Below are 14,249 nucleotides of genomic sequence, written 5' to 3'. Positions count from 1 at the left end.
GGGGATACAGCTTTTAGCAGGAGAGACCAAGTTTCTGCCTTCTGTCACCCAAGGAGTGGGTGGTGACAGCCTGCTGATACCGGGATTCCCCCACCACCTTTGCATGCTGCCCTTTAGGCACCGCTGTCAGTGCACCTGTACACCAGAAACACCTAAGAGTGAAACCTCCATCTCTGCATTCCCAGTGCTCTCCACAGTGCCTTTACACATGCTGCATACTCATTATTTGTTGGATGCATGGGTGGGTGGGTAAAAGAGTGAATGTAAGTTCTCGTGCAAAGTCAGTCTTGCTCAACCAGATGTGCATACACTATGTAACCACCATACAAAGGAGTATTAACTTTCATTTTCTTCTTTTACTGAATGATGCTTGCTTAATTCCTGTTCCATCCTAGGTGGGGTCTTAAGGTCCAAGAAATAGAAAGGTGGGTGGGAGAAAGTGGATCCATACTTTTCTGCCTCTGTGTTAAATATGTCTCACAGAAAGAAAATGCTTACCATATGCTTGAATCGAATCCTTGTTAGTCCAGTTGCCCCCCGCACACACATACAGCTTTTAAAAATTCCCAAAGAGATCAGTCATTTAATCAGCACGTGCCTTGGTTTGTTCATTTGAATAATGGGGGTTGGGGTGTTTGCGCCTCACCCTCTCTTCCAGCTTCAGGGACTCAGGAAAACACTAAAAACCTCTCTTTCTTTCTTTGCCTGTTGCTTTATTTTCCCGACAGGTCACGGTTTGCGGTGGACGTGCAGACGGCTTCTTCCAGAGGCCTCGTGTTCTTCACGGGCACTCAGAACTCCTACATGGCTCTTTATCTCTCAAAGGGACGGCTGGTCTTTGCCTTGGGGACAGATGGGAAGAAACTGAAGCTCAAAAGCAAGGAGAAATGCAACAATGGGCAGTGGCACACGGTAAGCGCGGGGGCCGCGGGGGCCGCGTGAGAAGCTCCCATTGCTACGGAGCTCCCTGCAGAGAACCTGGACAGGTGTCTCAGCTGCCTGCCAGCCGCAGAGCTCAGCACAGACGGAGCTTGTGTGCTCAGAGGTACCGAGCACCCTAGCACCTTGGCAATGAAGACCACTGCGTACACCATGCAAGGATGTTGTGCATCGATGTCTCGATGCCAAGATAGGTTTAATTCACTGCTTCTTCAGTCCCCACCGTGCCTCCCTGACTCTGTCCCCTCCCTCTCCCACCCCTGCTGCCTGGACCATTTCTCTCTGTCAAGATAATGTCCAGGTCTCTGAGGCCCCTTTCTGAGCCCAGAATATCTTCTGCATAACACAGGCTTCAAGACCCACATCCCTAGCTTTCCAGATCTTGCCTGAAGGCATCCCAGATGGCAAGAGATACAGGATAAGAAAGGATAAGAGCTAGGATTCAAAGAGAGAGGCAGGGCCGGGATCATACAAGTGTTGCAGCCAAGGTGAGGACTTGGGTTTTATTCCAAGTATCTCTGAAGCTTCTGAAGACTCTTCAACTAAATAACGAGCATTGCATGAACAGGTAGATATTTTCAAAGCTGTCTTCAACTGAAGAGCTGAAATGGGGATGAGTGGCCAGATGCATGCCACTGCCTTTTCTTCAAGAGGCCACAGGGAACACGGACAGAATTACCCTGTCTAGCATGTGCTCCCCAAACCGAGAGGACTTGCTGAAGGATCTCGCATGTAGAGCGTGGGAGAAAGACGGGTCCATATCAAGTCCTGTGATTTGGGACCAGCAATTGGGACAATAGAGGGACTGCTACTGAGACGCAGAAAATGGGGAATAGGGACATGTGGGCTGGGAAGGAGCAGTTTAGAGCTGGGCAAGAGTCAGGGTTCTGCTGTGAACCTCCTAGGGTTGAGTTGCCTGCCAGACACTCAAGCCCACCGCTCTAGAGAGTAAAGGCCAGAGGTCTCAGCTGGGAGTACAAGTTTGGTAGTCATTAGTGAACAGTCTCAGAGCCGTGAGATGGCAGAATGCACCGTAGAGCCCAGGGGTCTTGACTTTTAGCAAAGAGTTGAAAATATGTGCTCCCTTGTTAGTTAAGAAGTAGCCACTGGCCCCTTGCTCCAGGAGCCCTGCCAAAGGATTTTTTTAAAAAATATTGTATCCATCTATATGAGAGAGAGAGAATGCAAGTGGGGGAGGAGAAGGAGAGGGGGATGTACAAGCAGACTCCATACTGAACGTGGAGCCCAAAGTGGGGCTCGATTCCAGGACCCTGAGACCGTGACCTGAGCCGAAACCCAGAGTCCGGTGCTCAACCGAGCCACCCGGGCACACTGAGGAATCCTTGTAAAACTCACTTTTCTGGGGGTGCCTGGATGGCTTAGTGGGTTAAAGCCTCTGCCTTCAGCTCAGGTCATGATCCCAGGGTCTTGGGATCAAGCCCTACATCGGGCTCCCTGCTCAGCAGAGAGCCTGCTTCCCCCCCCACACCCACCTGCCCTCTGCCTACTTGTGATCTCTCTCTCTCTCTCTGTCAAATAAAAAAGTCTTAAAAAAAAAAAAAAGCTCACTTTTCTAGCTTCCTCTATTCAGTATCTAACATGACCTCACAAAATCGTGATGACGATGACAACAGTATGGAGAAAATTTTCTGATTTTTTTTTTTAAAGATTTTATTTATTTATTTGACAGAGACACAGAGAGAGAGGGAACACAAGCAGGGGGTGTGGGAGAGGGAGAAGCAGGCTTCCCACTGAGCAGGGAGCCCAACGCAGGCCTTGATCCCAGGATCCTGGGATCATGACCTGAGCCAAAGGCAGACACTTATGGCTAAGCCCCCAAATTTCTGACTTTTTAAAGCTCCTTGAAGAAACAGAAAAAACATTGTTTTAAAAAAAAATGGCCTCTGATCAGTAATAAAATGCATCACCAATTGTCAAAGATAAAACATGTTAATATATTTTCTTTACTCTTAAGGTGGTGTTTGGGCAGGATGGAGAGAAGGGGCACTTGGTTGTGGATGGTCTGAGGGCCCGGGAGGGAAGTTTGCCTGGAAATTCCACCGTCAGCCTCAGAGCACCCGTTTACCTGGGATCCTCTCCCTCCGGGAAGCCAAAGGTAAGTAGTTACGCTTCATGGACACACGAAAACATGCTCAGCATCACTAATCGTGAGGGAAATCCAAATCAAAAGCACCAGGAGAGAGCACCTCACCGCTGTCAGAATGGCTGTTATCAAAAGGACAAGAAATAACAAGTGTTGGCGAAGATGTGGGGACAAGGGAACCGTTGTGACCTGATGATGGGAATGTAAATTGGTGCAGCTGTTGTGGAAAGCAGTATGGAGTTTCCTCAGAAAATTACAAATAGGAATTCCATACAATCCAGTAATTCCACTGCTGAGAGTTTACCCAAAAAAATGAAGAAAGACCCTAATTAAAAAAGATATATACACCCCTGTGTTTTCTGTAGCAGTATTCACAGTAGCCAAGAACCCAAGTGTCTGATAGATAAATGGATAAAGATGTGAAGATGTGACACACACACACCCATACACACACAGAGGAATATTAGTCATAAAAAAGAATGAGATCTTGCCATTCATGGCAAGAGAGATGGACGTAGAGGCTATTTTGCCAGATGAAATAAGTCAGAAAAATACCATATGATTTTACTCATATGTAGACTCTAAAAAAACAAAGCATAAGGGGTGCTTGGGTGGCTCAGTGCGTTAAAGCCTCTGCCTTTGGCTCAGGTCATGATCCCAGGGTCCTGGGATCGAGTCCTGCATTGGGCTCTCTGCTCAGCAGGGAGCCTGCTTTCCTCCCCTCTCTCTGCCTGTCTCTCTGCCTGTTTGTAATCTCCGTATGTCAAATAAATAAATAAAATCTTTATTTAAAAAAAAAACATATGCGGGGCGCCTGGGTGGCTCAGTGGGTTAAAGCCTCTGCCTTTGCCTCAGGTCGTGATCCCAGGGTCCTGGGATCGAGCCCCACATTGGGCTCTCTGTTCAGCAGGGAGCATGCTTCCCTTCCTGTCTCTGCCTGCCTCTCTGCCGACTTGTGATCTCAGTCTGTCAAATAAATCTTAAAAAAAAAAAAAAATATATGAACAAGCAAGCCAAAAAGCAAATAGACTCATAAATACAGAGAACAAACCGGAGAGAAGGAGAGGTGGGGGATGGACCAAATAGGAGAAAGGGATTAAGAGATACAGATTTCCAGTTGTAAAATAAATAAGTCATGGGGACGAAAAGTACAGCAGGTCTGTGGTCAGTGATACTGTAATAACTGTGTGGTGACTACATTACTACACTAAGCATGGGGAGCATTTGGTGCAAAAAAGTAGTTATGCTTTAGAACCATATAGAAAAATAATTCACCTTATAATAAAATTATGAAGGTGGTGGAAAGGCACAAACTTTAGTTACAAAACAATTAAGTCCTGGGGATATACTGTATGGCATGGTGACCATAGTTAATAATAATACTGTATTATATATTTGAAAGTTGCAAAGAAAGTCGATCAAAGAAAGTTGCAAAGAAAGTTCTCATCACAAGAAGAAAGGGACTTGTAACTTTGTGTAGTGATGGATGTTAACTAAACTTATTGTGGTGATCATACCACTATATACATATACATAAATACATATATATATATATAGAGAGAGAGAGAGAGAGAATATCACTATGCTTTTACACTTGAAAATACTATATGTCAGTTACGTCTCACATTTTAATCATTATAATTATATAAAGTATTCAAGAATCTCAAAATATTTTAAATAATTTTTAAAATTCCTAATTGAGGGGTACATGGGTGGCTCAGTGGGTTAAGCCTCTGCCTTCGGCTCAGGTCGTGATCTCAGGGTCCTGGGATGGAGCCCCGCATCGGGCTCTCTGCTCTGCGGGGAGCCTGCTTCCCCCTCTCTCTCTGCCTTCCTCTTTGCCTACTTATGATCTCTCCCTCTCTCTGTCAAATAAATAATAAATAAAATCTTTAAAAAATAAAATCCCTAATTGATGTCTAAAGCCCACAGAGAATATTCCCCCTTTCCAACCCTTCACTTTTTAAAGAAAAAAAGATTCTATTTATTTATTTGACACAGAGAGATAGTGAGAGAGAGAGAGAGAGAGCGCAAGCAGGGGGAGCAGCAGGCAACGGGAGAGGGAGAAGCAGGCGCCCTGCTGATCAAGGAGCCCAGTACAGGGCTCGATGCAGGACTCAATCTCAGGACCCTGGGATCATGACCTTGTTGAAAGCAGTCACTGAACCAACTGAGCCACCCAGGTGCCCTCCCAATCCTTCACTTTCAAGGTTCAGCTTGACACACTGGCCTGAAGGAATGAATCTAGGGCTTCTCCATGACTTTATAAATATGAATCTGTCAGTTTCTCTTCCAGGAAATGCACAAACATAGGTTTTAGATTGTAGATGGAGATTTTTGATTAAGATACTGTTTTCCAAACTTTAGCAATTTGTGTCACATTCAGCATCTTTGCCAAACAGAGGTAAAAAAATTATTTAATAGCTTGCTCCTGGTCAACTCACAAGTTATGTTGATTTTATTTTTTTAACATGTGCTATTGGGGGGAAGGGCAGAGAAAGGATCTTCAGCAGGCTCCACATTCAGCACAGAGCCAGAGGTAGGGGTTGATCTCACAACCCTGAGATCATGACCTGAGCTGAAATTGAGAGTGGGACACTTAATCAGCTGAGCCACCCACAACCCCCAAAGTTAAGTTTATTTAAAATATATTTTTGTCTCCCCATGCATGGAAACCCAGTATTTTTTGCCATAAAGAGTCGGTAACCACAAAATAATGTTATTAATAATATAATATAACATTATTATGTATATTAATATATATTTGTATATTTATATTAGATATATAAATATAAAATAAAACATATATAGTAATATATGTACTTATATATTAATAAATAGTAATATTATAATAGTGATTTTTAAAAAATATTTTATTTATTTATTTGACAGAGATCACAAGTAGGCAGAGAGAGAGAGGGGGAAGCAGGCTCCCCGCTGAGCAGAGAGTCCAATGTGGGGCTTGATCCCAGAACCCTGAGATCATGACCTGATCCAAAGGCAGAGGCTTAACTCACTGAGCCACCCAGGCACCCCAATAATAGTGATTTTAAACACAAAATAGTATTATTAAAGTCTGGCCAGATAGTGTGGCTATACTCCCTTCATTTGGAGAAAAAAGAGTTTGACAACTGATCGATACATCTTACATAATTACAGGTGGCATTTAAGACATATTCATGCAAAAATAGAATGTGTTCCTTGTCTTAATCAGAAGGTTAGAAAGGGAACTGAAAATGGACAAACTTGGTAAGTGAATATGTGTTTTAGTGTTATTTGGTGCCTGAAATAAAATTATCCCAAGAACCAAACTTAGGAAAACTTGGGGCTAAGGGAAAGAGACAAGTCCGTTTGCCCCCGGGAAGCAAGGATGTGTGCTACGTTTGTCAAGGGCAAAGGTTTCGAGGTGGCCCTGGCTCCGGGGCTGAGCTCAGTGGGCACCCTGCTGCTCCTCTCTCCTCCCACACCAGGAGAGGCCCCATCACATCTGCATCACTTGGGGTGCCACACCCGGCTGTCTTTCTTCTCCCTGATTTGCCTCTTGCTCCCACGCAGTGAAGTAAGGTGGCCGTCTGCACAGTTCAGGCCTAGAACCGCCCTCCCCTGAACATGCTGCCCCAGCTCAGCCCCTCTCGCCCCTTCCCTTGGGGCTGCTGGCCCATTCTGCCGTGAAGTTTGCTTGCAGTGCGGGAGGAAGGCCCAAGACCCAAATCTGGGCCTGGAAATGGACCTAATTAGAAGAGGAAATTTCAGGCAGCTTGGATTCTAGGCGGTCAGGCTGACCTCGCCTTGGCCACCATGTCTCGGCCTGGGCATAGGCTCAGCCTGGTCCACTTGAGTTTTGCACTGGGGTTTGGGCCAAAGCCCCAGCAAGTCATAAAGTATTGTTCTGCTTTATTTCCTGTTATACATGTAATATACATATATATTTATAATATATAATATAGTTATATATAATCAGTTTATATTAATACTGCATGTAACTATACATGTGTATCATATATAATGGATATTATACTGTGTAATATATATGTGATATAGCATATAGTACATATATAATAGAAAACATTAATTGCCAAAGAGAACCGTCAATGTTAATGTTTGCTTTTCTGTAACCTCTGTACCTATTTCCCTCTCAAAGAGGTCACAGGTAGGGGTAGCTATTCCAAAGCACAATATGGGCACTCTTTTGTCCTGGATACGTCACACTCAGCATCCTAATATAAGGGACAACCCATAGTACTCCAATGCATCACCCTTACAAACCAAGTTTCTCCTTGCAGCATTCCTTCCGCTTGAGGGGGGAAACCAACGCTTCCTCTCTCCTCCATATCCTTTCAGAGGGCAGGCAACATCCAATCACCGTCTCCTCTGAACACCGAAATCTGCAGTCGGCCGTGAGGGCTTCAGTGTTAGGTGGTGACCTCCCATGGACGGTCTGAGCTTGGTTTCAGAGACAGGCTCTTCATTGGATTAGGTGGTAAATCTTAAGACACTAAAAACTTCATTGTGAGTCCAATGGGTAGTTTACGTTGATACTGACACCATCTCTAATATGCGTCTCTAATGTCACCATGTCTTAAAACTGGCCTATCCTGCATCTGTTGTGTAGGATTCCAGGGTCCTAAAAGCACTTATTCTGGAAGGAAGTTTAAGGATTTTATTCAGTGAGTCTTCCATTTCTTTTTGAAAACTTATTGAAAGTTACAGTCTTTCTCCCCAGAAAAATGTGCAGAGAACATCCGGTATGTAACTTAAGGGATCACAGAATCCTCAGAGGTACACCCTTGGGCCCCCCAGGGAGGAGCCCTTGTTCTGGGCAGGCGGCTCGAGGTGCTGTCGGCATCCCCTGATGCTGGGCCTCGTGTCTTCCTTTAACTCCACGGCATTCATGATTTGTTGGTGGTGCACTGAGCCCAACAACGTAGGAAGCTTTTTTACACTTTATTATTTTTGGAATGTTTTGGCCTCTTTTTCAGTCAGCTGCCCTGCATTAAGCAATCACATAGGCTCACGAAACCATCAGAACGGGTTTGCACTTGCAAAGACACGGTGAGATGTGGACACCATAAGGCAGAAGGTTCCCCTCTTGTAGCCCCGTCTGCAGACCTGGGTCAGGTCACTGACCAGCACTGGCCAGCAGCCTCCACCACCCCTGCCTCCAGCACACAGGTGACCCCTCAGACTTCAGCCACCCACCGGACAGCTGGTGTGCAGGCTTTTCTTGGCAGTGAGGACGGGAAGCCAAATGAAACTGTCAGGCCCACCTGACTCAGGCAGGATGGTTGAATCCCCCTGCAGACAGGTGTCCTGCCCTTAACCTTGGCTGCCCCTGTGTTTCTGGGAAGTGTGGCTTAACTTAATGAAGCTTGCTTTTCTCTTCTTGCAGAGTCTCCCCCAAAACAGCTTTGTGGGATGCCTGAGGAACTTTCAGTTGGATCAGAAACCCCTGGACACCCCTTCTCTGAGCGTTGGTGTGTCCCCCTGCTTGGGTGGCTCTTTGGAGAAAGGCATTTTTTTCTCCCAGGAGGGAGGACATGTCGTCCTAGGTAAGGGGCAGTTGCAAAGAGGTTAGGTCTTGGAGTTTGAAGAATTCGATCCTTTTTTCTTGAATTATGATATTTTAACTATTTTTTTTTCTTTTCTTTTGAAAGCTAACTCTGTGCTGTTGGGGCCCGAATTTAAGCTGGTCTTCAGCATTCGCCCAAGAAGCCTTACTGGCATCCTAATACATGTCGGGAGTCGGCCGGGGAGGCACTTATGTGTTTACCTGGAGGCTGGAAAGGTGCGCACGTGTGAGGACAGGGTCTGTGGGTTTCATTGCCGGAGACCCCAGTGGGTGGCATTGTGAGGGAGCGGGATCCCATCTTGTTTTAAGAGACCTGATTTCAGGGCTAACTTAGTGTTTTCCTTTAGCAAATCATTTGGTCGTGTTTCCTGTTCATCATCTTTAAAATTGAGAAGACTCAAACAAGCTGGGCCAAATTCTACCTGCTCCACTAAGTTATATGGCCCTAGGGAAGCTACTTAACTTACTTCAGACTCACTTTCTTTATCTTTATCTTTAAAATGCTGATATCTTAGGGCTCTTGTCAAGAGAATAGAAACTGTATATTCAATAAATGTCCATTTTTCTCTCCTCCCCTTCACCCTTGTCACATTTCCACTTTTCCTCATAAGGGCAGTACCAGGAGTCATGGAATAGATGTTCCCAACAGCTGTCTACACCGTGTCATGCCCATGCCCATGGCCTGGTGTCCACTGAGTCAGTTTTGGATTTCCCTTATGGTCCCTACACCATCCACCCGCCTCTGTGGCCCCCAAGGCTGGCCCCTCGGTCTGCCCCCCCCCCCAGGCTTCCTTTGGGTTGACCTGGACTCCTCTTTCCACGTAGGCTTCTATTGCTCCCTCCTGCCCATCCCTCATGGGCCTGGTCAATACCCTGCTCTCACCACCAGATTCTATCTCTTTCCTTTTTCAAAAACTCTTAAAAAAAAAAAAAAATCCTTCTAGGAAGACCTCAAGGCAAAGAGCAAATCATGATAATGTTAAAGAGCAAAAATTCAACTGAGTGAATTTGAAGATCTTGTTGACCTTACCTGAGTCATGAATCAGGCAGCATCACATCTAGCAAGCAGAGGGGAGCTCTGAGGAGTTGTACAGAAGGAGCGAGGGTGGGACAAGGAAGTCATAAGCAAAGGAAAAGAAAAGATTCTTCCAGGCAAGGTCACCTTCCATTAGGGGAAGGGCAGGGGGTCTTAGTAGGTGGATTACCTCACCTAACTTTTGGGGTGGGATTTGTGGGGGGCAGGGAATGAAGAAGACCCATATGACAGATATAATGTCATGGGTGCTGTTCAGAAAATTCCTGACTGATCTATTAAGACTCCATTTCTGGGGGAGGTTGAAAGGTCACTTAGGTTAGGTATTCAGCCCTGGTCTGGTAATGGGGCTTAGGGGGCTCCAACTGGGGCCTGTGTTTTTCTATTTAGCCATAATATGCCGTTTTCCTTCACCTCTACCCTTCCACGGCTTATTAACCATGAGGGGTAAACTCCCAGAAGAAGATAAAACAGCCCAAACTCCTAGAACACTTTGTATTTGCGATGTGGCCTGTAAGTGTGAGCAAGGCCTTAGGCCAGAGGCACAAGGAGCCCCTTGCTGGCTGGCCTGGAGAGAAGGCCGGCTTTTCAGGGGAGGAGGAGGGGCTCCAGGAGGCCTTCTAGAGGGGAGATCATCACACACACAAACACTGAGACCTGATGACCTCTGTAAGGGCAGTGACGTTGTTTAGCTGGAAAATTGCCTGAGAATTGGTGGCAAGATCTAGCTACATGCAAATTAAATGCAAATTAGTTACCCACTTGCTGATTTTAGTCCTCGCCTTCCTTCACCTTGCTTCAGCCCTTGGCCCTGGCCCAGAGAGGGGGAATTCAGGATTCTACATGCTAGCATGAGGACCTGACCCCTGACGCATGCCCAGTACAAATGCAATCCATGAGCTTGCTGAATTCGTTGAACCAAGAGCCCTGTGTAAGGCGTGCATTCATGGAATTATCATCATTGTCTGGGTCTTGCAGCAGGGTGTAGCCTCAGCCAGCATTTTTGCCTTCCAAATTTCACATCCTTCTAAACAGCCACTGTCACATGCTAACAGCTGAGAAGGCTCTACCATGCTACCCAGTGCCCTCTGAGTAGAGCCTGCCCAAGGAGGGGTTTGGACTGGGAGGACAGGGCTCGTGGCCTTTGGCACCGACGTTAGGCTGGGCCCCGGGTTTGCATTTTGCTCGCCTGGGAGGGGTGTAGCAGAGAGATTCTTGCAAAGCTGGCCCCCATATCATCTCCTGGTGTGGGAGGGGGCTTACGTCTAAAGTGCTTCCGGCTGGTGGGGTGGCAGGGGCCGGGAAGGCAGGAAGCCTGGGAAGTTGGCTTCACCAACCCTTCTGAAGGCCATAGGAAAATGCCTGTGTGTTCCAGGTCACAGCCTCTGTGGACAGTGAAGCAGGGGGCATCTTGGCATCGGTCACACCAAAGCGGTCTCTGTGTGATGGACGGTGGCACTCCGTGACAGGTATGATGGCCCGTAGCCTGTTGTTCACACCCTGAAGCTGTCTCCCTTTCCTTTGGGACTTGAATGTCCCTGAGGCCGCATCAGCTCCTCAATCCCTTTGAGTCTGGCCAAGCTCAGCCACGCCCCCCACCCCCTTCTGGGTTCACAGTGCGAACACCGCCATCCTCAACCCACCCCAGCAGTGAGGACGCAGTTCAGGGTGGCTGCAACCCGTGCTCCATCCTCCGTCAGCTACAGAGAATTTTTCTTTTTTTTTTTTTGAGCTCGGAAAACTGATAAACTCTGTTTGTTTTCGAGGTAGTATAACATTGTGATTTATATTTTGGCTCTGAAAGAAAAAAGAACAAAGAGGAAATCTCAGTTCGGGCTTTTACCTAAGTGACCTTGAACAAGCCACTTAATTGCTCTTTATCTTTCGTTTCCTCCTCTGCACAATGGAGGTAAAAAAGTAGCCTCGGCCTCCCAGGGTGAAAATCAAATGGGATAATGTATGCAAAGTGCCCCGCAGGGTCCAATATGTAGCAAGGGGCCAGTAAGTATTTGCTATTACTATTGTTAAAGTTTATTGTTGGGCTGGTTTTTTTAATCACCATTTAAAGTTACTGCAAGGGACGTAGACATACCACTGGGTGGGGAAGGGCCTGGCCTCCCCCCCCCCCCCCCCCCCAGTCTGCTATTTTATGAGTAACCTGTATGCGTGAGCTTGGAGATACGTTAAAGCGCATTGGCTAAAACGTCTTTTGTAAAAAAGCTAGTGTCTGCCTGTCTAATTGAAATGCTAACTCCACAGCGATTAGGGACGACTGTTAACGTTAACATTGGAGGAATTTTATTTGGAGGGTCAAAAAAGCGACTCAGGTTTCAGAAGTCAGCGTCTCCCAGAAAGAAGCTAAGATCACATGAAATAAACATGACTTCTGGAGACGGGGCTCGGAATCCCAACCCATTCAACTTGTAACTGTCTGGTCAGGCTCCTCAATGCCTTGAGAGTCATAGTCTCTTCTCTCAGAAAGAAGAGTGAGATATCTTCCTCACAGATGCATTTAAGGATTGAATTCTGTAATGTATGCAGAACACCTAAATACCCCTTGGCATTGAGAAATTAGTTGAATTTGAGTCTAGGTAGACTGAATTCCTATCAGCAGCGCTCCCACGGAATGAGTTGAGCAGAAACCCGTGGTGACACACTAACGGAGACTTTAAATATTGGGCAGCGCTCTCCTTGGGTGACTGACCTGACCAGCTTCCTTTCCCCCCAGTCACCATCAAACAGCACATCCTGCACCTGGAGCTGGACGCAGAGAACAGCTACACAGCTGGACGGCTCCCCTTCCCACCTGCCGACACTCGAGAGCCATTACACATTGGAGGTGTCCCAGGTAACTCTGGTCTTGGCTTCTCCTACACCCATGTTGCCCCATGTCAGCTCTTAACATGTCCGTCTTAGTCCAGCAAATCCAGCACCCCAGCCCATGGGTCATTAGCTGAGCAGCAGTTGGCTGGACAGTGGAGACAGTGAAGCCCTTTGCTCCAACACATGGGAAAACTCAATTGCTAGCAATGGGCATGTTGTATAGCCCAGGCCACATTCCTGCTGCTGCTTCTGTCCCAGGCCTATCACTTATAAGCCCCTCTTACAAGGCTGCGTTAACCTGGAAGTCTGGTGTTAGCAAAGAATCAGGAAAGGGGCTGAGAAATCGGTCTCTTCTCTCCCGTTGCTTAGTTTTCCTGGTGAGTTATTAAGCTCTGGGGGGCCAGAATGGGAGGAGCAAGCAGGTTCTGGAATTTTGCCTGGAAGGAGCTTTGTCATTCTTCCTCCTTTTATGTTCCTCCAAATAGTTTGTTAATTTTATGGGTCTTCCATGACCCATAAAAAGCACCAGAGTTCAGAGTTATTATCTATTGATGTGGGCTGTGGAATCGGCTTCTTGGAAGGACTCGAAGAATAGCCTTGTTGTTGACTGATTATAGCAGGTGGGGGTGTGGGGTGCCAGCTCAAAGGAGGAGGCCACCAGGTGGCCCAAGTCCCTTGGTCACTTGAGTTCTAAGAAGACTCTTTTTTAAATTGGGTACATTCACTTGACAGATGAATTACCCACTGAATGTCTCTCCTTTTCTCTTGAAGCTGGTTTGAAGACCGTGAAGCTCCCAGTGTGGGAATCATTTTTTGGCTGTCTAAAGAACATTCAAGTCAACCACGTTCCTGTCCCTGTCACGGAAGCCCTGGACATCCAGGGGACTGTCAATCTGAGTGGCTGTCCTCACCACTAACTCAAACCCATCACACAACAAGGGAAGCCATGCACTAGACCTCCAAGAGCACAGCCCCCCAACACACCTCCTTCTCTCCCCACAGGATCATTCTTGACTTAAGACACCTTCTAGATGAGGTTGCTAGCAAGTCTCATTTTGAATTCTGACCACACGTACTCATCATTTTGGCACTCAGTGCCCCATGTGTATTTTATATAAAAATCCCGTTTCTCGAAGATGTCGAACAAATTGTTACATGCCTTTGGTAATCTCTTCCACTAAAAATGAAATGTCTTTTAAAGAACATTATCTTCCACCTGGTTAAAAAAAATAAATATCTTTTAAAGCACTTTAAAAAAACACCAAAATTGTACATGTGTTAAGGGCTTATAACTTATGGGGTTAAATAAAGGCAGTGTATTCTTTAAATGATGATGTTTTATTAGCATTAAACCAATGGCTTGATGGGCATTGTTAATCATACTAATTCTTCAGCACATGTTCAGCGTGCTACCTACAACATAATTTTCTGCAGATAATCATGAAGCACATAGCAATGAGGTACTTTGTGTGCCCAATGTTGGACATATGATCAGGCACAAGAAGTAAATCCTGCCCTGAATGAGTACACAGTCCAATTGGGGAGACACGCAATATTTGTAAAATCTTTAAATAACTGACAAACCGAATTAATGAACCTCTATTTCCCTTTGGTTTCCCACGTATAGTCTGCTACCAACCAAGTCTCAATTATGATTATCAATTCCTTGAGGACAAAGATTCTCTTGGAGGAGAACTGAGATGGCTCTACATCCTGTAATTAAAGTTTTGCATGGCAAGCTAACAGAAGTTAGTAGGAAGGAGGACTTGCTTCTGGTTTTT

The 14,249-nt window shown here is 46.1% G+C and overlaps 1 protein-coding gene across 3 annotated transcripts in view; it reads left to right on the top strand.

The window, feature by feature from the left end:
- LAMA3 (laminin subunit alpha 3) overlaps positions 1–13,799 on the top strand; it is a 266,072-nt gene extending 252,273 nt beyond the window's left edge. For all 3 annotated transcript variants that reach the window (XM_032859753.1, XM_032859754.1, XM_032859755.1), the window contains 7 exons: positions 729–912; positions 2,915–3,055; positions 8,433–8,592; positions 8,698–8,828; positions 11,021–11,114; positions 12,374–12,493; positions 13,240–13,799. In XM_032859753.1, the coding sequence (XP_032715644.1) occupies positions 729–912; positions 2,915–3,055; positions 8,433–8,592; positions 8,698–8,828; positions 11,021–11,114; positions 12,374–12,493; positions 13,240–13,385 (976 nt within the window). In that variant the 3' untranslated portion in view covers positions 13,386–13,799. The remainder of the gene's footprint in view (positions 1–728; positions 913–2,914; positions 3,056–8,432; positions 8,593–8,697; positions 8,829–11,020; positions 11,115–12,373; positions 12,494–13,239) is intronic.
- Positions 13,800–14,249: the final 450 nt, after the last annotated feature.

The sequence above is a fragment of the Lontra canadensis genome, unplaced genomic scaffold (assembly GCF_010015895.1).
Source record: "Lontra canadensis isolate GAN:19392208 unplaced genomic scaffold, GSC_riverotter_1.0 scaffold17, whole genome shotgun sequence".
Classification (NCBI taxonomy): domain Eukaryota; kingdom Metazoa; phylum Chordata; class Mammalia; order Carnivora; family Mustelidae; genus Lontra; species Lontra canadensis.
Note: the sequence above shows the minus strand (reverse complement) of the source record. Positions and strands in the feature narration are given on the sequence as shown.